The sequence below is a fragment of the Zychaea mexicana genome, assembly GCF_025766255.1.
Source record: "Zychaea mexicana strain RSA 1403 chromosome Unknown BDB00scaffold_14, whole genome shotgun sequence".
Classification (NCBI taxonomy): Eukaryota; Fungi; Mucoromycota; class Mucoromycetes; order Mucorales; family Lichtheimiaceae; genus Zychaea; species Zychaea mexicana.
In genome coordinates, this window is record NW_026516677.1 from 487,610 (window position 1) to 512,988 (window position 25,379).

Consider the following 25,379-nt stretch of genomic DNA (forward strand, 5'->3'; position numbering starts at 1 on the left):
AAGGAGAAGTATAAGCGCAACTACATGGACCACAGCAAGTGTGATTTACTCCGCAATCATTTATGCTCAAAGACTGATTTGGAAAGGTAAAAACAGAAAATGCAGTCGTGTAATTTTTATGCAAAGTATTAGGATGTACTAAACGGAGGCCAATAATTAATAGAGAATGAGATAATCGAAAGGAGTTTAAGGAGGTTGTTTGAAGGAGAAGGAAAGAGAGAGAGGATATACATGTATGCGGGATGGAGAAACGGCGCAGGAGGACAAGGAAAACAGATCACAAACGAAAGAAAAGGCAAGGAGTACAGGGTCAGCATCGTCGTCAGCCATCACTAGCTACTATCATCATCTTCATCCGACACAAGGATCTCGCCGTCATAGCCCATAGGATTCTTGCGTGTCCAGCGCCACATATCCTCGCACATTTCTTCAACGCCACGCGTTGGATACCAGCCCAGCTCACGGTTTGCTAAGGATGCGTCTGCAGTACAAGTTGCAATGTCGCCAGGCCGCCGGTCTTCGATCTTGTAGGGTATCTTTTTCTGTGTGGCCTTTTCCATGGTCTTGACAATTTCCATGACGGATAAGCCAACGCCTGTCCCCAAGTTGTAAGCGACGCATCCAGGCTTGGTATCCAGCTTTTTCAATGCAGCAACGTGGCCGGTTGCCAAATCACACACGTGGATGTAGTCTCGCACGCCCGTGCCATCCACCGTATCGTAGTCACTGCCATATATATGCACATATGGAGAGCGGCCTTGCAGCACACGAATGACATACGGCATCAGGTTGTTCGGAATGCCCTGCGGATGCTCACCTATCAGGCCCGACGGATGAGCTCCCACAGGATTAAAATATCGTAACAAACACGCGTTCCAGTCGGGGTCAGAGGCACACAAATCGCGCAACATCTCTTCCACAAATAGTTTGGTCCGTCCGTACGGGTTCGTCACTGGGCCCACGCGTGCCGTCTCATCGACAGGACACTTGTCCGGCTCGCCGTATACAGTTGCGCTTGATGAAAACACTATGTTCTTGACATTAAATTCCTTCATCACTCTCAGTAACAGCAGCGAGCCGGTCACGTTGTTGTAGTAGTAATCCAAGGGTATGCGTGTCGACTGTCCGACTGCCTGGGATAAGGCGAAGATTTGGGTTGGTTAGGTTCTTCTTCTTTTAAGCTTCGGACCTCGATGTAACGCCTGCCTAATCGTGCACCCCAAACAAAACCACTGAAGAATATACCCTACCTTGATGGCAGCAAAGTGGATAACAGCCCAAAAGTTGTACAATGAGAACACTCGCTGCAGATCAGATACACAGGTGACATCGCCTTTAAAGAATTGTACAGGTCGTCCTGATAATCGCTCCACCCGCCGTAAAGCCTCTATATTTATGTCGTTCAGATCTGTTAATTCAAAACGTTTTGCGTAGTTCCTATCACCACCAGCGCATTAACCCATGCTACTTGCCCAAGTGCGAATTACACATATTATCCATTACAACAATTGCATAGCCAGCTGACAAAAGTTCCACCACAGTATGGCTTCCAATATATCCAGCGCCACCCGTGACCAGCACATATTTTTGGCGTTTTGAAGGGTCCATATCCGTCGACAGTCGCCGAACTAGCCCCGCTGTCCGTTCTGACCGCAGGTGGTTGCTCGAATGAAACGTATATCGTCTGGTATTTCGCTTATCTGCTTTCGTCCGTACTCCCGGTGAAGATCGCTGGTTCAATCGAGCGACACCATTCGATGACCGTTGATCTTTGGCACATTGATCTTGATCACGGCGAATAAACCAACTGTCGGCACTAGACACCTTTAGCTGCTCGACAATCTCAGGCCCAGATGAGTTCTTGTAGGGCAGTCTTGGCATAGTTTCTGCGATGAGTGGTGGGTTTTTACAAGGCAAGGGAGGGGAGAAGAAGAATAAGGAAAGTATTAAGGAAGGGAGAAGTATATATATATGAAAGAGAGGGATTCTTTCGTCACAAAGGGAAATAAAAGAGAAGGTTGGTGTAACAAAAAAAAACTCAGTCTCTTTAAAAAAGAACTCTTCCAAGAAGAAACCGTGTCCGTTCATTAATGCCTCCAAGAACATAGGAAAGGCAAAAAGGAATAGCGTGAGCTGATGCGCTTCTCTGGGATTCGTGTGCTTAGAAGACTTGTCCTTATTTGTCTTCTTATCACAACCCTCGTTTACCATGAGAACAACTATATACTGTACTTCTTCCCTCTTTGTATTAATACAACTTGTGTTGCCCGCCATACCATTAATGATGGCCCATGAATTTCGTATCTTCGTTTCAGGAGTTTTCATGAATAGGGTTCTTCTAAAGGGGCTAATGGAGGCGATGGCGCTCAGACAATGACAAAAGGCATATCTACATGACGTTTTCAAGGTGTCGTTGTCAGCAGACCTTGTGATCCCCACACCTCCTGCCACAGGCAGTTGGTAATAGACGGTCTGAAACAAACGGTGGTAAGCTTAGCGCTGTTGCACAATAAATGTTACTGTGTAGCATTTGACGATCATTTTTTTCACCCCGAGTAAAAAAGGGAAGTTAATTGAGCACAACGTTTTTCCACGGCACGAGAGTAATACCGTAAAATCAAGCGACTACTGTAATTGGGCATTGATGAAGCGACGCTATTTTACGTCGGCGCCTTACTGGTTTTGTCTTCCATCTACATCGGCGATGTTATTATTAGCATAGCGCGAAACGGAAATGGCTAGCGTGACATCTTGTGCGCACATATGCCACAAGCTGATTATACTTACTTTCAACCTAGCTTCAAAGAATATGCATCGCATTATTATGTAGACACAGACAGTCCTTTCATTTTATCAATACGAGGATGTCATTGTTACTAAGTTAGCGGTGGTATAGTTTGAGCCCGTATTTCCAGTCAATGATGTATGAACAGGTTGGCATCTGCATGTGATTTTTGTCGTTGGGGGAGGAATCCATTTACTATTTGGTAGCTTACTCATTGTTCCGTGCTTAAAAGATTTAACGAGTACTAGCGGGGTATGTACATTAACATTTCACCGACTCATTCTACCTCCTGGTTGAACTTAGTATGATCTACTACTACAGCCCACATTTATAATACACCATGAGTGCTAGTGGTGTAGATTATAATTTTATATATCAACTGAGCAATAGCAGTAAGAATAGGCACATCTTTCATGTTCCCTTGTATAGTACATAATATGTCTACGAGAGCCCTTCCCACTTCATTTTTAAAGTTTGGCTTTGTCAAGTATGACCGGTTGATAGTATTGATCGAGCCAGTATGTAACAGCTCCTGTGATAGCTCTTGCCGCAACCTGTCGCTGATCTGGCGTTAAACGTAAATACCGAGGCAATTCAATCTGGATAACATCCAATCCATTACGGTTAGAATCATTTTTATGATATGCGTGCGTTGTATAGCCGCCCGAGTAGTAAAATTCGTCCTGCAAAGGCGCCGGGTGACTCGAAGAAGGAACAGCCTTCACAGTTTCTTCTGAATATTCCATTAGCTCACCAAAAGAGCCGTCACCTCGTAAGAGTTCACTGGGATGTTCTGGTATAGAAATACGTGCTGCGAGTGTTTGGATGGATGATTTCTTGAGCACAGCTTGATCCGTGCGGTTTCTATCGTCTTGCAACTGGATAAGCTCATTCTTGTGCAAAAGATAACCAAGCATAACCAGATCGTGTCGCGAATGTCCTGTTACAATGGTAATTACATATTACGTAAGATAAAATGCCCCTTCTTGATAGCTAATGTTCTTACTACTTTTACTCTGTGTCATATTGATTAATACCATGGATGTCCAGTAGTAGACCTTGTTGTTTATGGCGAGCGCGGATTTCGTTCACTGCACGTTGCACAGTTTGATGATATTCCTTTTTTAATAACAGAAGAGTGACTGCTCAACCTATGTACTTGCTTTATGTCGTATACTAGCTGTGGGAGACGAATGATGACTGCGCCGGAATTGTACCTTCCATACTGCTTGCCCTTCAGCAGACTCCGTCGACAAATCCAAAGGTCTATTGACATCCACTTTACGTCGACGGACATTACATATCACCATATACGGCCGACTACCATAATAATCGGTAATATATTCAGAAAGTAATCGAGCCGTGTCAACCGTGTATCCGTCGTTGACTAATACGTTGCCGCCCTTTTCTGGACGATCGGGTATTTCCTTGCCACCGGTATACCCGCCGTGTGGGACCGTGAGGACGAGGGGTATGTCACCGCGTTGGTACGATACGTAACTCGAAGAAGGTTGTCTTTTGATAGTGATCATAATTAAAAAAAAGTACGAGCAGAAATCGTTTCATCAAAGAGTTGATTGTCTTCACTTATATCGCAAGGTTACAGGCAGACGCAACAATTTGGGTTGAGAGGGTCAGAAAAGACAAACAACAAGAGTAAAGTTTTACCCTCTCTTCTTTATATAAGCAATCCGGAGCTCCGACACACTTTCTGTCGCACACAGAGCATACCGTGTTAAATAAATAGTATAGCATCAAAGAACGCCTTCTTCCTGAGTATACATATGCAGAAAAAGAGTATGTAATGCATTCAACCATTCAGCTCTCCCTGCTGCATTTGTATGAAGGCAATGGTTTCTACTGTAAGCGTGCTACAAAAGTTGAATGTCACCTACATACTATTGTAGAATACGCTTGGGAATCGTCAGCAGAAACGAAAGCAAATGAGTGAGACCTAGCTATATGGTGCTAGTAGATTGTTGCAATGATTTTGACGCTTGAAGGGTAATTTACAAAAATCTTATACTATGTAACGAACAAAACAAAACTGCACTACAGCATAGTACGAAGTACTTTTGATGATAGGTGTGTTATCGAGTCCTGCAGTTGCGACCTGAAAAGATTTTGCTTATTTGGAAAGAGACGCACCATGCGACATATAAGGACATCACATTGAGAAACGCGTGGAAGAGAAAAGGCAGTCGTTTGCAACGCACGACCTTTGTTTGTTAACCGTGCTAATACTTTAGTACAAGCCCTATGGATAAGCCGTGCCCAATCCAAAGTGTACTCGGTATATACAACTGATCAACATGTTTAAACAAAAGGAGCCCCTACACTTGCATACATACATCTTGCAACAAGTACAACGAATGTTATGGTGAAACTCAGAATCATGTACTCACATAAACTATAATTTCGATTATTGGTGTATGTTCTTAGCTAGATCTGTAGTGATACGCCGCAAAACAGATCATGATGTTCTCCCCCTTCTCATCGCTACCAGATTTCTATATAGACTCGTTTCCTAGAAACTGTAAATCAGAAGACGTGTTATCAACAGGTATGGCCGCGACAATGGAAAAATAACTGCATAAATCTGGTTGGTCGCACAAAAAGAAATGATTTGGGCCCCTCTTCCCCAAATAGGTTCATATTTGCATCCCTTGGTGAAAGCAACTATGATTAACAACAGCAGCAGCACGGCATAGCACATGATCTCACACTCATTCAACCAGTCATGATGTCCCACTGCCAAACAAAACAATCAGAGGAGTTTTTATCTTCACTTCCTTTCTTTTCCAGTTTATTTTCCCTCTTTCTCTCCACACCCCTCGCACTCTTTCTGTTAAACACCCCTCAACATCAGCAGAGCAACATATAAAAAATGCACCCTGCTGTAGTTGCGGTTATCGTGGTTGGAGGCGTATTTGTCCTTTGGGGCGGATACGAAGTAGGTCGTCGACTGTTAGAAGACCATGAAGAACGCAGGCAATACAGTGAGTATGTCCGAAGATACCAACGAGACTTTGAGAAACGCAATATATCTGGTGATGATGACGATGACGCCTCCAGTACTTTAAGCGATGACGACAACAACGATAGTGACACTAAAAAGCTCAACATGTGGCATCGAGGATACGAAAACCTGCGACAAAGGCGAGCGCGACGAGCAGGCTCGTCATCTAAGTCCAGTATTAAAAGCAGCACCAGACGATCGTTCTATGACCATGGAGACCACGAAGAAGGAGTAAGTTAACTTGGTGGAATGATACTTGGAGCTCTTTTGATTATCATCATGCTGACGGAGCCCAAATTTTATATGTTGTAGAATTTGTACCATTCTGCGTACGAGTTGACGGAAATGGAAAAGAGTATTTTGGACAGACGACAGCGGCTTCAAATGGAACAAGCAATGCTTGACGAAGCGGAGCGTGACCTGCAGCGTCGCCGAGAACTCTTGGCAAGTCGTGTAAACAGCGTCAACGGCTTGGACACTACGATGGTTAGTAATAGCACTACATCGGCCAACAGTAATGACAACAACCCATTTTTTCGTCCGCCTGTCGTTCAGGAACTAGACCATCCACGTCCGAACTTTGATGAGAGCATGCCTCCATCTTTCTTCTTTGCTCCTTCCCAGCTAACGGAAGTAGCCTCACCACTACCGTTACCTCCAAGACCTGCTTCTGCTGCTTCTACTGCTTCGCAACAGCATACTGAACGTAGCGTCGTGTACGACTATCATGACCACCGCTCCTCAGCATCATCTAGCAGCAACAACAGTGTAGTTTCCTCCTCGTCTTCGTCCTCCCATCCATCCATGTATCAATCGACTGGCGGTCTTGACGCATCGACAGCACAACTCGGCCCACGCATTGACACTATCCAAGCACCCACCAATTTGACATCTGCTGATGCCGATTGGTCAGACGTTGCATCCGTTTCTGGTAACCGATCTCGAGCTGAAAGCGACTTGTCAGATGAATTCAGTCAGCTCAGTATGCACTCCTCAAATCATGGTGGTGTCGGCAGCAGCAATAGTGTTGGACGTCCTAGTTCGGTTAGCGGTGAAAGCAGCATTTCTTATGACATGCTCAGCTTTACTGATTATGATGATTCTCGATCCTAGTATTTGTAACAAGTACGCTTCTATTTTTGTTGGCGTCGCCGTCCGCTCAACGTTTACCATCATTATGAATACAACCTGCTTCTCCCAAAACTAGCAGCTGTTTCTTACACCACGTAATTAGTATAGCCTCATTACCCTCAACTACCACATGTACTATATTTGAAATTGAACAAAGTATAAGTCCACGATGCTCTTGATTACCCCCCTTCTTTTTTTTTTGCTCGATTTGTCTATGGATAATGTGCTTAGAGTCACTGTTGAGGAGGTATTCATGTCGAGATAATGATACGACATATCATCGCTATTCCTCTAGTTGTTGAAAGATCCGCATGCCTCTACTCATATATGCTGTATACATACTTCCTTCTCTATTTAAACATACGCGCATACATCCTATGAAAAAAAAGCTTTGTGAACTGCAGCAAATTATCCCATTTTTATCTAACAACCTCGCGATCAGGGAAGTTACTCTCAATTTTTTTTTGCTGCAAATTAACTAGTAGCGAACAATTTTATCTTTTTGCTTTTGCTTCTTTGTTGTCTACAGTAGGAAGTGATAGCGACATTCACCCGCCGTTTTGGGCTACCTGGGGTAAGAGCAGGAACAACTTATATCGAAGGCAAGGTTGAGGCAACACAGTTCTATAAAAAACCCTCTCTTCTGCTACTCCACTAGTCTAATATATTGAATTTGAGTAGAAACTCATCATTTCGGCAATCACGTTTGACCAAAGTAGCGTTCCCCAAACAGCAACTTATATTTAGAGAGTAACACATATCACAATCTTTAGGAGCAATACACCTTCAAAAGAATTGGTTTTATCATCTGAAAGCAACATTGTGTGACGTACACGCTATAGAAGGCGGAAGAGGCCGCTGGAATGGCGTAATGATCAGCATTTTGTTTTTTCTTGTTCCTTTTTGGTTGTCTTGAATCAGGGAAAGGTACGATGAAGAATTCACTAGTAAAACAAGTGGTAGATTACATTTATACCGACTTGCACATCTACTAGCAGCCAAAGCTGGCGTAATATTTGAAAGAAAGAAGAAAGGGAGTCAGCCATATGTAGAGTCTGTGTGTATTGTTCAAATATTTGATCATTCAGGTTGTCAGTGATTTAATTCAATAAGAGTTACAACAGTCTAATTAAACAAATTATAGAAGTCAAACTATCATCCAACATAAAGCACTTTGTTCGACATTCCATTAAAAAATGTGTAAATTATTTTGCCGATCGTAACATGATTGAGGTTAATGACCCAACCCAGGGGTATTGCTGCTGAAAAACAAACAATTATGCTGCTCCACTCATGTGGCGAAACTAATGTGAACATCATATCTAGCTTACCGCATATAAAAAGGGTCATCCGAATACTACCGAGCGCCAATTTCATTTTCTTCCTTTCAATCTTACATACTGATTATATGACAGTGCCAGAGAACCCTTTCATCTTTAATTCACGTCGACCTACAGTCTATGGCACTAAAGGAATGGTTGCCAGCTCGTATGTTACTTTTTTTATTGTTGTCAGCTATATCGAAATATTAACGTAATCGGTCGCAACTGTGATGACATTTATAGGCAGCCGTTCGCAACACAGGTGGGTATTGAAATTCTGAAGAAAGGAGGCAATGCAGCTGTAAGTTCTAAGAGCCTGCCAAGAGCACGATATAGTTCTCGAATTAGCTGCAACTTACTAAAAATGCATTTGTTTATCTAGGATGCAGCAGTAGCAGTTGGTATAACGTTTATTCTGTGTATATATACTGTATATACACATTTCAAAAGCAGATCTGAAAATATGTTACTGATGATGACCTTTTCACACACGATTATAACAACTGCAACTACCAGCCGCTGTATTAAGTGTTAACGGTAATATTGCAAAGTAAAGCAGTTGTAAGCTATTTTTCTTGTTGCTTATTGCGTTTACAAAACGATCATATAGAATTACCATGTACTGGTGTGGGTGGTGACGGATGTTGCTTATTTTATGATGCAAAAAAACGTAAAGTTATTGGTTTGAATGGTTCTGGAAGGTAAATATTTTTATTATATACATATACATATGATGATGTACAAGAGTTTTCATTTCAAAACGGTGAAGTGTATTTTTCTTAGTCAAAAGGGACTTGAACTCTTGTCTTTTTTGAGTGGAGTTCATGTTTCATATGACTAGATCATAATTTGTATTTGCAGATTGAGAATGAAGACGAGACTAAATACACCGTTGAAAAATGGGGAATATAATTAATTCAACAAATGTGAAATATATAACGCCTTTTCCGCTGTACCGTATTATAGGACTCCTGCAGCATTGACGGTTGATCTTCTTCGCCAACAGGGAGAATTTGACGGCCACGCATGCGTTTCCCCTTATAGCGCACATTCCATTACTGTTCCCGGCGCAGTAGCAACATGGACAGATACGATTGAGCATTTTGGCTCAGGGAACCTTGATATGGCCACTATTTTGCAGCCAGCCATCGAACTGGCCGAAAACGGGTAAACATGTTTCTATTATAGGACTATAAAAATTATCAAGGGAGCCATGGCAAGAAAAACTAATACGCACCATTACAAATAAGGTTCCCACTTTCCTACGTTCCTGAACAGGGTGTAAGTGTTTCCGTGCGGTAAATAGGCAGTAAATGATCACATACTGTAATGGTACATACTTGCTTCAACTAAAACATGTATATAGTGGAAGAGGGCTGAAAAAATGTTGAAAGAAAACAACAGTGCTGAGAATAACCTGCTCATCGATGGTATTCGTGCCCCAGTTGAAGGCGAAATAGTGCACCTTCCTGATTTAGCAGAGTATGTTTGGCAGATATGATATGCAGTAAATGCTATTTTAACGTATACTCTACTTTTCTGATATCCTTCTACAGGACACTTCGAGCTATCGCTGACAAAGGAAAAGATGGGTTTTACAAAGGACGTGTTGCTGATGCGATTATTGAGGCAGTCAAGTCGCGTGGAGGCGTTCTGACACACGAAGATCTTGCGTCACACACATCCGAAATCATTGAGCCTATATCGCTTGACTATCACGACTGGACCATATGGGAACTTCCGCCCAGCAGTCAGGGGATTACTGCTCTTATTGCCCTTGGCATCATCCGTGCTTTGGAAGAAGAACATGGCTTAGATCTCTCAAAACTGGAACATAACTCTGCGGAGTATCTGCATATCATTATCGAAGTACTTCGGCTGGCATTTGCTGATACGCGCTACTACGTAGCGGATCCACAAGTATTCCCTGTGCCGACCGATAAATTGTTAAGCAAAGCCTACCTTTCTGAGCGTGCCAAATTGGTGAACTTGGAAAAACGAAACGGCGAAATTGTAAAAGGTTATCCTGATAAAACCTGCGATACCGTTTATTTATCCGTCGTTGATGAGGAAGGCAATGCCTGCAGTTTTATTGTAAGAAGTATGCTGTATGCTTAATAAGCGCGAGCTCCTGTTTTTTCTCTGTTTTTTAACAACTGTTTCTCGCTAACAATTGATTTGACAAGAACTCGAATTTTGGATATTTTGGTGTAAGTGTACCGTTAACATAAGAAGTATACACTTGAAGCTGAAGCCAGCGTACCTTTACTTGGCAGAGTTGCATTGTTCCTGACAAATGTGGTTTCCCACTTCATAATCGGGGATACAGCTTTACACTCATCGAGGATCACCCTAATTGTATTGGTCCCAGGAAGCGTCCGTACCTCACCCTCATCCCAGCGATAATCACGCGAAAATCGTCCTCTGGAGACCATGAATTCGAAGCTTCTTTAGGAGGTGAACACTGCACAATCAAAGAAAAATTCGTGATAACTTGAAACTTACTAGATGCGACCTCTGCTATATTATCATCCATACTGTAGTGGTAGGAGCGTTTATGCAGCCTCAGGGCCATGTTCAGGTTATTATGAACTTAATGCGCTATCTCGCAAGTCCTCAACACGCGATTGATCTACCACGAATTTGCGTTGCTCCAGCCAAATCCGATGGATACGTGATGCCTAGTTTACGTCGATTTACAGATGTCATTGACTCTGTAGTATACGTGGAGGATGGTATCGCGCCTGAAGTTGTTAAAAAATTAGAAGCAATGGGTCACACGTGTTATCCCTCCAAAGGTACTGCTCGTTTGACATTTGGCCGTGGTCAAATCGTTGTTGCGAAAACAGATGCACGTACTGGAAAACGCGTCCTTGCTGCCGGTAGTGATCCTCGCGCTGACGGCCAAGCTACGGGATGGTTGTAATTTCCCTCGTTGATGGATCCACTCTAATTGGAGAATATGGACAAGAAATTGTATAAAATGTAATAAAGCCTTATACAGTGGATTCCATATAGTTTAACACATAGATTTTCGACATGAAAATAGGGATTGTAAATGTTAATGAGTACTAGGTCAGACTACATAATCGTTAAACAAACATATACACATATACAGCAGACTCGTACCGACTTCAGCAGCAGTTGTTTCCGACGGTTGTTTTAGAGTCACAAACTTTTCCAGATTTGACACGAGCAAGTATCATATAACCCTTAGGATGCAATATTCATACCGTCTAGCTAATCAAAATCAATGATACATAATTTTTCAATTCTTAGGAAGAAATCGCTATCATATGGACCACATAAATCACATAACCTATCTATCCTTAATTATAGTCCAAGGTGTTTTTACATATGCATATACGTTGGCAAGAACCTGTCGGCAGAAATGAGATTATCCATATGACATATTTAGCATAGTGTGCTTTCTCAGCCAAATGATTTTTCAAATACAACTGTTTAGTTTTCATATATCCGGTGGACTAGTGACACTTTATTCATTTGGTCGTTTCGCGTGTGTTAATTATTCTGGAAGGTGGGGAGGGCGAGTGTCTGGACTATACGAGCAATCACTTTACCTTCAACAGACACTGTTTTTGTGCGCTTCGGCAACCAGAATATGCATGTGTCATGCATGCCGTATATAATAAGGGGAGAGACGCCGTTTTACATCAACTGCTCTTTTTCTTTTGTTACATCTTTCTCTCATTATATGTTCCCAAGTAGTGTATGAATCTTCACGCTTTCTCAACGAAGTATTTTTTAAGTTACTGCGATACGACTTTTATATCAATGAGCAAGAAAAACATAATGCGTGACAATATGTATAAAAATGAGGATGACAAGGTCAAATACAGCACGGACATGTCTTTTATGCCGAACAATCCACACAAACATGATAGCAATATGATCAAAGGTAGCACTCCCATTTTTCTGTGTTAGTTGCAGCAGTCATTTCTGACTGACATGGCTGATAAAATGTTATTTAAACAAAAGAAAAGAAGAAGAGCGTTTCAAGCATTGAAGACTCGGAAATTGTAGTAGACGATGCCAGTATGAGTCATACCCAGCAACCAATTTCGAAAAAGAATATCGATTCAAGCACGTCGCCATCACTTGAAAATGAAGGTTTATCGAAAGCAATGAAGCGTGCCATTTTTGCCTCTGCATTTTTTTCTCAGATACTGTATGTAAAGACGACGAACAATGCTTACGAAAGGCAATTATATTTACTATAGTAGCTCATTAATTTCATCTTACTTGCAACAAGGAATCAATCGTCTCTAAATGGCTTGGTAAGGAAGCTACCGGCCAAGTGTCAATCGATACTGGTAAGATTAAAGTACCCCTGCTTTTTCCACATTTCTAGCACCCGGCACTACCCATCATAAAGAACGAGTTTAATACGACTACCATTGTTGTAAATACGCTGGGTACGTTATGATATGTTCGTATTAAAGCTATCATCAAAACAGCATATTTAAAAGCTAACTTTTTAATATATGTATATAGCTGCGGTATATGTTCTCATGATTGGTTTACTGGTATACCGTTGCTTTATGTCGCTCTTTTATACTATAATTACGATCTACTGTACTGATGACTGCATTGGGTTAAATGAAAAACCATCATCACTAAATTACGTATTCAAAACTTTACAGTCTGCAGTATGGGGATCATTTGCCGATCACTATGGTATGGTAGTGTTATATACATAATAAATGTATATGATATCATTAATAACTAATAAAGTTTGTTTTACGTTCTGGATAGGACGTAGACGGGTGTTCATTGCTTCCAATTCCTTCCTCATCATAGGGAATATCGGATGCGCATTAGCACTTAACATCGGGATGCTAATCGCACTTCGCTTGATAGCCGCTGTTGGTGCCGCTGCTGCGAGTATTTGTCCAACTATTGTACATAAACTTTTAAGATAAATATATAGCAACGCTCATAACTTACGTACCATATTGAATTCATAGAGTAATGCACTTGGGGCCGGATTGATCAATGACATATTTACAGATAATCAAAAAGGCAAGGCGCTGTCCTGGTATGCGTCTGTTACTTTGTATTGTACGGCCATCGCGTAAGTATAAGGGAATATTCATCATTTACGCTATCTAGTGATATTAGCTACAAGATAAATCATGTAAATCTGGTATACTAACGGTAATAATCCACACATGGTATATTCAAGACCGTTGATAGGCGGTGTAATGACACAGTTTCTTGGATGGAGAAGTATTTTTTGGCTTTTTGTGATAGCTTACAGCCTTTTCTGGTTCGCGATTGTCTTTTTTCTTCCCGAAACAAATTCATGCGCTAGACATCATCAAAAGCTATCTAGTGACGATGTGGACAACATAGGCCCTGGCGTAAGCTCAGAAAAAAGTTTATGGCGAGGGCTCAAGATGGTTAATCCGTTTGCATCGTTGAAGTTGCTCAAGTTCCCAAACATGGTGCTATGCTGCCTATACATTGGGATATTGTAAGCTTTGTCATCACCGCTTCTTCTTTGCAATGGATATGTATATATACATATTTTAATGACGGAAAAATACCGATGTGTAGGTCTTTCACAAACAATGCGGCAGCTGTTTCTTTCACCTGGGCTTACAGCATTCAGTATCAATTTTCGTCAACGATGGTTGGATTATTCTATCTTACCGGGATCGTAGGAAACACATCGGGCGCGTATCTGGGAGGGCTATTCTCCGATCGCATCTATATACGCCGAGTCGAAAGGGCGAACTTGAGCAAGGCCGATGTTTATCCGGAAATGCGACTAGATCAACCAGTGCTGTTTGTTGGAGCCTTGATAACGGCTGTATCGTTTGCTGGATATGGATGGTGTATACAGAAATTAGTGCATTTCTCGGCAGGAATAGTATTTCAAGCGTTCGGTATGTATAGACTGCTCGTGCAAGAGCCACCACAACATCCTAATACTTCACGTTCGAGTTCCTAAAACGCTTGTATAAGTGTACATTATAAACGAATATTTGCTCATCAAATCTTGTACGTTTTACCAGCGATGTTTGGAGTCACACTTGTAAACTGTATCCTAAACGTATATGCTGTACAATCATTCCCTAAACACAGTTCTTCTGCTCAAGGTAAGCAATGATTGATCAATCCGGTATTTCTTTCAGCTCAACGGATACGATAATTTTCATGATCCACACGTATGTATATAATATAGCATGCATCCAAACTGTCAAGTGCATTCTGATGACTCTTGGGATACTGTGGGGAACTGACTTGCAGGATGTCCTCGGTTGTGGAGTCCTTTATACTATCCTCGGGAGCATTCTTCTTGTGACAAGTCCATTTGTCACTTATATCCGGCGTAATAGCGAAAAATGGAAAAGGGCACGAGAGTCAATTAACGGATAGGGCTACGCTATGCAAATAAATACACCACGTTTTCGCCATTCTTTTATGTGGTCAGAATTAAATGATTTGCAAGGCACAAAAGAATAAGGATTGGATGGTAGCGAGTGTATTGACAAATCGTACTGTACATAAAAAAAAAGCGTCAAATGTTTGTATCATATACACTATCTAAGTTAAAGAATAAAGAAGTTACGCAAAACAAAAGCAGTAGAGTGTTTATACGCAATCTACCGTTCGGTATGAATGATGAAAGAAGGTATTTTAGAGGTTTATAGGATGGTTGTAGGATGTGGATAAGTGTGCGGAAGGAGTAGGAAGAAAAAAAAAGGATTTGCTTCAGCAACAAGGTCGAGCATGTTTTGTTGACTTTGTGTCAGAGGAGAGTGTCACGGTATCGCCAGCTCCATTTAGATCCAATTCAAGCTGAGGGACCTTGGCAATCTTGGTGATATGCGTGAAAGCTTCTTCAACGTTGGTACCGTCCTTGGCACTCGTTTCAAAGCACGGTATCTTCATCCGCTCACTGGAACGTTGCTCTGCCCAAGCCCGGGCCTGTCGGCGAGAAACCACTCGATCGTCGATATCGATTTTGTTACCGATAATCAACATTGGAAAATGTTGTGCTTCTTCAGCTGGTAAAGAGGATTGCTTTAGAAAGTCTTCGCGCCAGCGCTCTAACGAAACAAGTACGTATGTACACACACAAACCGAGCGTGAATAGACACGTCCACTCTTTCCGATAGTCAACATATCCTCTCTCTTATTTTCTTTTCTCTTATCGCTCGCACCGATCACATCCATCCATCCACCCGCCCCCGCTCCAAAATGCCTTGATCCCAAATTCTGTACCCAAATGTTGAAACGATAAAAAGTTATTCACATCATACACAAGTATGCAAGCATCCGCACCACGATAGTATGCTACTCCAAGAGATTGGAACCGTTCTTGGCCTGCTGTGTCCCATATCTGCAACATGACCTTTTTGCCATCGTCCGTTCGAACTTCCTTGGTAATGAAATCCGCGCCTGAACCAATTTGTAAAACATCAGCTCCAACTAGGTTCCACTTTTTTAAATGCCCCTTTGGCATAAACGTAGTAATGTGTATATATACCAATTGTCGCTTTGTAGGCATTGGTGAACCGCTTGTGGATAAACTTATTTTTTGATTTACACAAAAAACGGGTTGAGCAAGAAAAGAATGAACGCTAATCGCTAAAAGGCTATTTTACCTGATTCCGTAAACTAGTCTTTTTCATTATTATCCAGGTTAGAGCTTCTTATGACGATTAAACAAATCAACCTTTTTGTGATCTGTTACCTTCCCTGTGCCACCGTCACCACTATGACAACCTTCAGGATATCCTTATGCATGTGTTTATTGCAGCAATAAAGTAAAAATAAAAGGCAAGCGGGAGGATAGAGAGAGAGAGAGAGAGAGAGAGAGAGAGTTGGTGTGACCACCAGCCATACCAAACCCTTTATTCTTTTTTTTTTCTTGCAGGTCTGTCCTACGTGAGCCTTCTTTTTTATTATTCCTTCGCTTGTGGGTGTAAAAAATATACGTGGGCGCGCAATGTTAAACCGGCGCGTCATTTCCTACACCGTGCTGTTATGGGTCCGTTGGACCATTTCAAGTTTACCTGGTTACATTCATCCTGATGAGTACTTCCAATCGCCCGAAGTTACAGCAGCCTCCGTTTTCGACATTAAGACTTTCACACCATGGGAATATCAACCAGAGCACGCAGCTCGATCTGTGCTAGTCCCGTACGTGTACATGTATTCAATGAAAAACGAGGTGTAGAAAGAAGCAAGGAATCAACGCGTTAATCGCCATTTTTTATTAGATTCTTAACGACAGGCTTGCCGTTATGGATTGTTCGTCGTGTTGCGGAGCTGGCGGAAGGAACGATGCAGCAAGGCAAAGAAACCTTTTTTTACGTCGTCGTGTCTACTTTGTATGTTCAGAACGTTACACTCAATTTAGTGCAAAAATGTCACACCTAATAGTGCCACGCGCGATCGACATGTACTTTGCAGAACGCGTATCAAGCTTTCTCTATTCTCTTATCATTGGTTTGTTGTTTGCAAAAGAAGAACAATGGAAAAAATAGTGAGCGGGCTTAATATTAATGCATGCAATTAATTAGATTATGCCGTCTATCGCATGTGCAAGCAAATTGGAAAGGATCCAGTACTACCGTTCCTGTTGGTTTCTACCAGCCAAGTCATGCTTGTCTACTACATGCGTCCCTTTTCAAATTCAGTTGAATCAGTGGCACTCTGTTTGGCCTTTTCCATTTACGCAACAACACTACAGAAGGTAAGTGATAGAAAATCACTTGGAAAATCAGGGGATTAAGTTTGCTAATTAGCTTGCGCGCGCACAGATCACTTCCATACGATCATTTGCACTAGGCAGCGTATTAAGCCTGGGAATTTTTACACGGATTACATTCATTCTTTATGGATTTCCTGTTGGTCTTGGTTTCCTCTTGAATGCGTATAAAAAAAGGTAAAGACAGGATGGGGATGCTCGTTCTAATAAGCAGTTATTCAGATATTTTATCTAGTGGCCGTCGCTTCGTAGGCGCAGTGTTTCCATTCCTACTCGGAGGAACCATTGTCGCTGCAGGATGCATCCTTGCCGATTCGTTATTCTATCAAACGTTGCATATTACATTGGCCGAAAAATCGATCGAAACCTTTGTGGATGTAATGGATGTCATCAGCGATCCAGGAAAGTGGTCGCGGGTTCGTATATCGGTAAGCTAACTGTTGTACCGCTTTTTTTATGCAGGTGGTGGCGATTTCACTGACATACATACTTCTAGGGTACAGTTGTCCTGACGCCATTAAACAATATACTGTATAATGCCAAAGTCGAGAACCTTAAAGATCATGGTCTGCATCCGCGCTACTTGCATCTGCTGGTTAACTTCCCATTGTTGTATGGCCCACTGAGTACAAGCGCCTTGGTGTCATTACTATGGAGACCAAGAACAAGCCCATTGCTCTACTATGGTAATTGTTGTCTCCACGGGAACGGCATGAACATGTATATAGCAACCACGCTTAAAATGTTATAATTTTGTGTACCTCAGTTCTCGTCAGCGTGATTATCTTGGCAATGACAGGCTTATCCATCATGCCACATCAAGAAGCCCGGTTCTTAACGCCTATGATGGTCCCGCTTGTGTTGGTATACACATGGAATCGCGTCAAGATCAACAGAGTGTTTTGGGTAAGCTGATAGCACCAACAACGTAAAACAGAAGATTGATCTGTTGGTAGTACAGCAAACTTATTCCGATCTCTTGTTCAGTTTCTTTGGCTAGCTTCCAATGTTGCTACTACGTTTATTTTCGGCGTCCTTCATCAGGTAAATGACTGTGAAAGAATCTATAGAATGTCTTTTTCATCGCAAGTATTAATGTACATGTTATAAAGGGAGGCTTGGTTCCAGCAATGATATTCTTACAGCAGCAGTCGCTAGGCATGGAAGGCTGTCATGTGTTGGAAAACAGTGGTTTAGGCTGTGCGTTTGGTGAAATCGGTACGTTGTTAAAATCAAAATATATTATTACACCCATTAGATCCAAACTACAAAAGAAGCTCAGCTAATCTTGTTTATGTTGCGTCCAGATAATTCAATCACAAGTCATCATGATGTAACAACGCACTTGATGTTCTACAAGACATACATGCCACCGAGACATTTGCTGGGCTATCCAAATTCGTGGGAGAGTATGTAGTACGGTTTCTGATTTGATGAGAACATAGTCCCGAGAGGAACTGAACTTTTCGATATGATTAGGTAATCCGGATAGACCAAATGTCAAAGTACAAGATTTCGGAGGGCAATTCGACTCGCTCTACGAAGCACTGCAAGAACGAGCTGGAATCCCGTTTGTTCCACATAGCCCACATATGAACTTTGCGCCATCGAAACAAGTGGCAGGTGAATACGAACGGTAATATTATGTTTCCAAGACATGAAAAGATGAATATCAAGAAAGGAAATATGATGCTTCGTAATGGAGGAAAGAGGGACTCCGAGAGTAGGGATGGGATCTGTTGATTCTAGGAAGATCGCTTAAAGCGAAGGCTTCTTTCTAACTAAACACTGACCTAATTCATTATAATAATATATATAGAACACTTGTGGTTGCTCCGAGTATGGCAATGCTGCCCAAGCTAGATGACGGTCGCTATTTGCTTCTTGCCAGCTTCACGCCTCACGTGAACTTTGATGACATACCAGTGCTGATGGATCTGTTGATTCAAGGAAAATTTTCAAGAGCACTGATGAGCCTGAATATTTACATGGTCCTGACTGAAGAAAATTAAGAATTATTTTCTTCTTTGAGACGCTGTCGGATGAAATGACAATAATGATAGATTTTTTTTGCTTTGTTTGATTATAATGTGTTCTTATATGGTCCCCACCTTCGGTTTGCAAATCCAACTAGAAGCAAACTTGACAAAGATTAAAAGTTGACAGCACTGACTGCCCCTCCCTGACATATAATTTCTTTTTTCTTTCTTTATTCAAGAACTTGATGTTTCTTTTATAGATCATGCACTACACATTACCGTCAGTGACAACAAAAACAGCAGTAGTGGCTCTACTTACTGTTTCCGCGGTTACAGTGGCTGTGACAGCGCAAGAGCAAGAACAATCTCAAACATCACCTTATCTGGCCGTTTCTTCACCTGTATGGCTCGCTGATTTCAAAGGACCGCTTGACAATGCTCGATCATCACTTACACTAGACGAGGATAGCATAAAGGTGCGACCGCTCGACAAGGTCAGTAACCTAAATCTCGGCAACTATCCGCCTCCCATGAAAGCACCGCCGGTCGACGACCCAGAAGTGCAGGCAGTCATCAAGCAGCTCGACTGGTCCAAAGTTCCAGATGCACCTGTCCGGCGAGCAAAAAACGGCGACTTGAATTTTACTACTTATGATACAGAAAGCGATCCTCACTGCTGGTGGTCAAGCACACTCTGCAAAAAACCTAAGTTGGATTATATTCCTGAAGACGTGAGCTACTGTCCACATGCCGGTGATTGGGGTCTCAATTATGACGATGGGCCCTATCGTGTCTGGAGCGAGGACGAAGATGAAAAAAAGTATGAAGAGCCACGACTATACAACTTTTTGATCGAACAAGACAAGCAAAAGGCAACCTTGTTCTGTATGTATTTTTCTCGTTGCTTGTTGTATTCTTGTGCATGGTTTTTCTTATACAAAAAAAATGGTAGTTATCGGTTCCAATGTCATGACATTCCCCGAGGCAGCTCAGCGCGCCTTCAGTGACGGACACACCATCTGCTCGCATACCTGGTCACATCCATTAATGACGACACTGAGCAACGAACAAATCGTGTCTGAGCTTTATTTTACTCAAAAGGCCATCAAGGAGGTCGTTGGTATTACGCCCAAGTGCTGGAGACCACCGTTCGGAGATATCGATGATCGCGTACGAGCCATTGCTTGGCTTATGGGCATGCGTGCCATTTTATGGGACAGAGATTCCAATGACTGGGCCTTGGTAAGCCATCTGGCAGCATATGACAGATATAAGAGTGAGGCGAGAACTGATAGTAATGATTTATGTGTACACATAGGCGGCTCAAAGCATCAGTGCTGCTACAGTAAATGGATATTTCAATGAATGGGTAGAACTCCGAGTAGCCGACAAAGATAACGAGCACGGACATATTCCTCTTCAGCACGAGTCAAGCAACGAAACCATCATGCTTACCGAAAAATGGTTGCCTGAACTAAAGAAGCACTTCAACGTTGTCCCTATTCATCAATGCATTGGTGACGAGAGTCCATATTGGGAGGATTTATCGGAGAACCAGTCAGCAGCAGCAGCAGATAAGCATGTGGCTCAAGCGGAAAAGCACGACGATTCTAGTCAACAACAGCAAGAGAAGCAGGATAATAGCAACTCGCTACCTCACAACAAGATTGCCATAGGCTCTAACAAGACGTTATCCAAAGATCATCATCAAAAACTCCCTACATCTGCTGCACCTTCTTTCCATGCCATAGACTTTACACTCTTACTATCTACCATAATTCTTTTTGTTGTATTCGCTTAAACCCTTAATATAATCCACTGCTTCTTTTTCTCATTAATAAACCCATACTCTTTTGATTGACATGTAGTTTTATTGTTGTAGTTGGATATGGTGCGTGTTATGAAAAGAAGAGACTAAGATGATGATGAAGCAATATTACAGTGTGTCTTTGATCTCCACTTTACACATTAGCATACAGAAAAAAAAGGAGAAATACAACAGCTATATATAATATACGTGAGAAGGTGAGGTTTTTTGTTCTATCCTCTCTTTTTTTTGTGAGTGTGAGTGAGTTTGGGTGCGGTAGGATGATTTTTTGAAAAAATGCGAAAGAAAAGGTGAAAGATTATGTACGTTGTTATTGGAAATGTGTGGAAAGGCTTAGAATCCTTGGTAGGATCCTTGATTGCTTGGTGGAGGTGGTCGTGCACCAACGTACTGACCGGGAGATGAAGAAGGCTGGTTGCCCCATGGACCAGGCGCAGAGTTTCCTGGAGGAGCAGGTGGGGTACCAGGTTGGTCAGGACGGAATGACGGGTAGTATCCTCCAGCACCGGCTCTGGCGGGGGCTTCCTTGGAAGGATCAAAGTAATGTACATCTTGGCCAGAAATATCGGAACGGCTGCTGTAAGCATCGTCATCAAACTGAGGGTCGGCCAACAATCCGCGCTTGCTTTCGTCTTCATCGGGCGGTACCACAGAATGCATAAAGTGGACAGGACCCATTTCGCGTAATTGACGTTCCTTACGCTCGCGGCGCTTGTGTGCGCGGACACGCTTTCTTTCATAATCCTCCCAACGCTTCAATGGCACCGAGGATGGATCAAATACACCGTCCTTGTTGGCATGGTCGTCCTTGCCTTCGCCTTCAACCTTACGAGTTTCACCCCACGAGAAATCGTCAAAGTGCCAGAAGGAGTAGACGGGCAAGACAAAGTTCCAAATAGGAAGAGCCAACAGATACACGAACATCCAGCCGAGGTAGACCCATTTGTGCGTGGTCAACACGATCAGAACGGCAGGCGAGAACAGCACAATGAGCAGCAGACAAAGCGGGATGGCGTTTTGGAAACTGGTGATTTGCGTACTGGCGATCGAAACAATCATAACCACGGTCAAACAGATGGCAATAGGAAGGGTCAGTGTACCGATCAAATCCATCATGACGACAAACTGCATAGAGAAACAGAAGGTGCCGCAGAGGTTTCGGACAAGGACAAGCTCAAACAGGTTGTGGATGGTCGAGTTGATCCAACGACGACGCTGCGAGAGCAACACCTTGAATTCGTCAGGGACAATTGTTTTACAGATCTAAAAATACCACCATTTTTCATGCATTTGAGTGTGAGTGTCACGAAGAGTACAGGTTTACCCGATAGGAAGAGCACAATGTTGACTTACAGCTTGAGGAGTAAAGACCATCTTGCGGTAGGGGAAGTTTCGAAGCATGAGCGTGGTAAGGAAACGATCTTCACCGAGAAGAAGCAAGTTCTTCTGATGGAGCGTTTCAATGACGTTGGAGGAGTATTCCTGGACAATCTCGGGCTTTGTAATGATAGGCACCCAGTCGCCATCACCCTTGCGAGCCTTCAATCGGTACATACAGAAACAGCCAGGCAAACATGTGACACCACCAAAGACGGCTTCGAAACCTTTGGCCAGATGATGGGAAATGAAGTACTCGTACACCTGGATTGCGGTCACCCATGAATCGCGCTTGTTGGCGATCTTGGTTTCGCCACAGAGACCCATGATCAAGTTGTCGTTGACCATACAGTTGACCAGCAACCGCATCGACGTCTCATAAACCTTTGTATCAGCATCCACCTGTAAAGGAAGAGAGGAAAGGGTTAGCCCCTGACCGCAATAGGAGAGAGCAGAAATAAGCTAGCGTCCTAAGCCCCGCTTTAATTACCATCAAACACAACTCGAAATAATCGGGTGTGGCTCCCATCAAGTACGTGATCTTCTGGAACAAGTCGTAGTCGAGAGGCGTCATACGGTCATTGTAGGTGACGCGGCTGAAGAAGTTCATCAGGATAAGCTGCGAGTCACGCTTGCCACGGTTACCAGGCTTGGGTTTGCCCTGTTCTTCTGGACCACCGCATTTGACAACGAGAATCATAGGCACCTTGTGGCCTTTGCACACTATAACATTATAATAATTAGAGGAGCGGGTTAATTAGTATTAAGGTTTTGAGCTACGATAAAAAAGGTTTTCTGGGCGGTGTCACCATACCATAATAGCCAGCATAGACCTTGGCCATGTTGTGCATCTTTGCGCCGTTGGCAACAGCAATGTAGGATTTGGGCTCGGGGTTCTTCATGGACTCGTCGTCAAAGGTCATTAAGCTCAAGCACATGTCAGGCGTGGTCATCGTTTCACCGTGGCCAGTGATGATACCGTCGGCAATCAAAAACAAGAGCTTGCGATCGTCGGGATAGTCTGTTGCAGACAACGACTCGACGGTGGCACGAATACCTTCTGTGTTTTCGGAATAGCAGGTGACCAGCACAACGGAATACAGATCGTTGCCCACCTCAATGTTCTTGCGCACAGCACCGGCGATAGGTCCTCCAATGGCGCCGGGCGAGCTCTTGATACTGGACATTTCCATCGTGTTGTTTGGATGCACCACAGCTGCGGAACTGGGAAGGGGAGGCGGAGTCTTGGACAAGCGGCGGGAAATAAACCAGGCGAAGATCAGCGCCATACCGAATCGAACAAGAACGACCGCAAGCACAGAGCCCAGGGCGAAGAACAAGACAAGTTGCGAGGCGAAACAGCCGGGCGTGTCCTTGTCAATAAAGCCAGCACGGTACTTTTCTTTCATACAGCCCATGGCTGCTTCGTATTCGCTTCGGTGTTGGAACATTTTGGTGGCATCGCGACCACCTTCGGCATACGACTGATTGAGAACATCGCGGATGAGTTCATCGAGAGGGTCGCCGGCAAGGGCAGTTGGGTTGGCTGCCATGTACGGGCCCATGTTGAGCACATTGCCGTCCAAGACGAAATAGTTGGTCAAGTTCGAACTGGCCAAAAAGTTCCAGTCGTAGCCGACTTTGCGCGAGGTGTTGGTGATGCTCAAGGTGTCAAAGGTGGTTTGGTCCATTGTGCCCAGTGAGCAGCCGCCGTTGCCGTTGGCTGCAGTGCATGGGTCAAAGGTGACAGCGGTGAAGGCGTTGGTGGTAGGGTTGCCAGTGTCTAGACAGGATGGTATAGAGGCTCCATGGGTGAAATAGTTGGTGATATCCGTGCCAGGTACCGAGGCGTAGTCGTAAAGGTTGACGCTGCCAGTAGCTTCTGCAGTCGATATGTTAAACTGCCATCCGTTGATGCCCAGCAAGCTAGCTGTTGTTGTAGTAAAGAGTAAATGTAACAGTCAGCATCCATCATCCATTTGCATAGATTATTACAGCACATTTTTCTCTTCTCTTCGTCCTCCTGAACCCCCCTTCTTTTTTTTTGCGTTATCCCAAGTGATTTCTTTTCTTCCTCTTCAAACTCCAATGCTACTATTGGCTGCTACTGTTTGCTCCCTTCTTCTTACCACTGCTTGCGGTATCGTTATACGCAGCAAAGTTTCCCATGTTGTTGGATGATTCGGGGGGGCACAAGACTCGAGCAAGACCGACAACGATGAAAGCGACGATACCACCCATGCACGCAATAATAAAACACAAGGCGATTTTCTCGCGCCAGGCTTGCTGCATGCTCTTGTCGGGCATCTTGCATGCCTTGAGCATGGAAGGCAAGGCCCAGAACGTGACGATTCTCGAGAACAAGACCCACGGATCAAATGCACTGCGGGACTTTTCGCTCTTGCCCGTTAATAACGGTGGTGGTTCCTGATACCGCTCAGGTCGGATCAGCGTGCGGCCACGCTGGATATTCTGGCCCGCATTGGCAATGCCGTTTGCGCCGCCGGGTACGATGCGTCGAGTGGGTGCACGGCCGAGTGTGGTTTGTTTGCGACCGAGTCCAACATTGGCGGCGCCTGCGTTGTTAAAGTTTGTCGTGGTCGAGACGCCGTACGCGTAGTCGTTATTATGGCCCGGTGGTGGTGGTCCTTGAGGAGGAGGAGGACCACCGTCGCCTCCGCCGGCAGCCTCGTAGTGCACTCCTGGTGGCATTTAAATGGATAATATATAAGTGGTAGTGGTAGTGGTCAAGAGAAAGGAAAGGAAGTTATAATAAAAAGAAAAGAAAAGAGGGACTGTAGACTGGTAGAACGATGATATATACAATATATATAAAAGGACAGCTGGGGGCGCCACGAGGGACTACCAAATATAAAAGATTTGGAAAGGAAAGAGGAGGGAAGGAGAGCAAGGAAAGGTTCGATATATAAAAATAGCCACAACTGACAGCGAGAACTCATGCACGAATACCTGTTCATTTGCGGACGGCAAATGAGCTTTCCTCTTTAGTGCACCCGGACTGTGCTCTTCTGCGCCCCGCTTCACACTCCACTCTATCCTGTGTGTTACCATCCCCAATCACCAATACACCCACCTGCCATCAACAAAGTTGTTATGGGAAAGCCACTTGATAGCGTGATCTAGATCTACTAAGCCTTTATTGCCCCACTGCCACAAAGAAATCCTTTACCT

General features: G+C 43.4%; 10 protein-coding genes across 10 annotated transcripts; 6 read left to right on the top strand and 4 right to left on the bottom strand.

Moving 5' to 3' along the window:
* Positions 1 to 332: 332 nt before the first annotated feature.
* BDB00DRAFT_758479 (uncharacterized protein) lies at positions 333 to 1,608 on the bottom strand (the record flags this gene model as incomplete). The annotated part of the gene is made up of 3 exons (XM_053119059.1): positions 333 to 1,133; positions 1,251 to 1,408; positions 1,488 to 1,608. 3 exons carry the CDS (start codon positions 1,606 to 1,608, stop codon positions 333 to 335), a joined length of 1,080 nt encoding a protein of 359 aa, XP_052982793.1.
* Positions 1,609 to 3,006: 1,398 nt separating this feature from the next.
* Positions 3,007 to 4,416, bottom strand: BDB00DRAFT_809207 (uncharacterized protein). Its single transcript, XM_053122468.1, has 3 exons — positions 4,003 to 4,416; positions 3,823 to 3,904; positions 3,007 to 3,725 (listed from the first exon to the last, which is right to left on the bottom strand). The coding sequence occupies exons 1-3, from the start codon at positions 4,315 to 4,317 to the stop codon at positions 3,253 to 3,255; spliced, it is 870 nt and encodes a 289-aa protein (XP_052982794.1). The 5' UTR covers positions 4,318 to 4,416; the 3' UTR covers positions 3,007 to 3,252.
* Positions 4,417 to 5,522: 1,106 nt separating this feature from the next.
* Positions 5,523 to 7,120, top strand: BDB00DRAFT_926734 (uncharacterized protein). The gene is made up of 2 exons (XM_053128852.1): positions 5,523 to 6,035; positions 6,117 to 7,120. The coding sequence occupies exons 1-2, from the start codon at positions 5,673 to 5,675 to the stop codon at positions 6,915 to 6,917; spliced, it is 1,164 nt and encodes a 387-aa protein (XP_052982795.1). The 5' UTR covers positions 5,523 to 5,672; the 3' UTR covers positions 6,918 to 7,120.
* Positions 7,121 to 8,296: 1,176 nt separating this feature from the next.
* BDB00DRAFT_809216 (nucleophile aminohydrolase) lies at positions 8,297 to 11,380 on the top strand. Its single transcript, XM_053122469.1, has 12 exons — positions 8,297 to 8,423; positions 8,501 to 8,558; positions 8,640 to 8,658; positions 8,774 to 8,794; positions 8,868 to 8,958; positions 9,224 to 9,424; positions 9,508 to 9,538; positions 9,624 to 9,739; positions 9,814 to 10,351; positions 10,444 to 10,467; positions 10,534 to 10,714; positions 10,801 to 11,380. Exons 1-12 carry the CDS (start codon positions 8,344 to 8,346, stop codon positions 11,181 to 11,183), a joined length of 1,743 nt encoding a protein of 580 aa, XP_052982796.1. The 5' UTR covers positions 8,297 to 8,343; the 3' UTR covers positions 11,184 to 11,380.
* A 1,444-nt stretch (positions 11,381 to 12,824) lies between these two features.
* On the top strand, positions 12,825 to 14,830 carry BDB00DRAFT_123264 (major facilitator superfamily domain-containing protein). Its single transcript, XM_053116156.1, has 6 exons — positions 12,825 to 13,158; positions 13,246 to 13,352; positions 13,464 to 13,754; positions 13,838 to 14,169; positions 14,299 to 14,382; positions 14,469 to 14,830. Exons 1-6 carry the CDS (start codon positions 12,982 to 12,984, stop codon positions 14,660 to 14,662), a joined length of 1,185 nt encoding a protein of 394 aa, XP_052982797.1. The 5' UTR covers positions 12,825 to 12,981; the 3' UTR covers positions 14,663 to 14,830.
* Positions 14,659 to 16,162, bottom strand: BDB00DRAFT_809240 (ras family-domain-containing protein). The gene is made up of 4 exons (XM_053122470.1): positions 15,998 to 16,162; positions 15,777 to 15,819; positions 15,512 to 15,688; positions 14,659 to 15,336 (listed from the first exon to the last, which is right to left on the bottom strand). Exons 1-4 carry the CDS (start codon positions 16,034 to 16,036, stop codon positions 14,999 to 15,001), a joined length of 597 nt encoding a protein of 198 aa, XP_052982798.1. The 5' UTR covers positions 16,037 to 16,162; the 3' UTR covers positions 14,659 to 14,998.
* On the top strand, positions 15,797 to 17,524 carry BDB00DRAFT_123241 (GPI mannosyltransferase). Its single transcript, XM_053116155.1, has 7 exons — positions 15,797 to 16,056; positions 16,167 to 16,432; positions 16,513 to 16,586; positions 16,676 to 16,741; positions 16,816 to 16,988; positions 17,056 to 17,431; positions 17,500 to 17,524. Exons 2-6 carry the CDS (start codon positions 16,239 to 16,241, stop codon positions 17,182 to 17,184), a joined length of 636 nt encoding a protein of 211 aa, XP_052982799.1. The 5' UTR covers positions 15,797 to 16,056; positions 16,167 to 16,238; the 3' UTR covers positions 17,185 to 17,431; positions 17,500 to 17,524.
* Positions 17,198 to 19,015, top strand: BDB00DRAFT_758380 (Alg9-like mannosyltransferase family-domain-containing protein; the record flags this gene model as incomplete). The annotated part of the gene is made up of 7 exons (XM_053119053.1): positions 17,198 to 17,431; positions 17,500 to 17,689; positions 17,770 to 17,909; positions 17,991 to 18,047; positions 18,116 to 18,221; positions 18,483 to 18,639; positions 18,823 to 19,015. 7 exons carry the CDS (start codon positions 17,198 to 17,200, stop codon positions 19,013 to 19,015), a joined length of 1,077 nt encoding a protein of 358 aa, XP_052982800.1.
* A 149-nt stretch (positions 19,016 to 19,164) lies between these two features.
* BDB00DRAFT_953048 (uncharacterized protein) lies at positions 19,165 to 20,785 on the top strand (the record flags this gene model as incomplete). The annotated part of the gene is made up of 3 exons (XM_053129607.1): positions 19,165 to 19,867; positions 19,935 to 20,224; positions 20,301 to 20,785. The coding sequence occupies exons 1-3, from the start codon at positions 19,246 to 19,248 to the stop codon at positions 20,781 to 20,783; spliced, it is 1,395 nt and encodes a 464-aa protein (XP_052982801.1). The 5' UTR covers positions 19,165 to 19,245.
* A 358-nt stretch (positions 20,786 to 21,143) lies between these two features.
* Positions 21,144 to 24,899, bottom strand: BDB00DRAFT_758509 (chitin synthase-domain-containing protein; the record flags this gene model as incomplete). Its single annotated transcript, XM_053119061.1, has 5 exons — positions 21,144 to 22,073; positions 22,164 to 22,589; positions 22,678 to 22,910; positions 23,002 to 24,117; positions 24,320 to 24,899. The coding sequence occupies 5 exons, from the start codon at positions 24,897 to 24,899 to the stop codon at positions 21,144 to 21,146; spliced, it is 3,285 nt and encodes a 1,094-aa protein (XP_052982802.1).
* Positions 24,900 to 25,379: the final 480 nt, after the last annotated feature.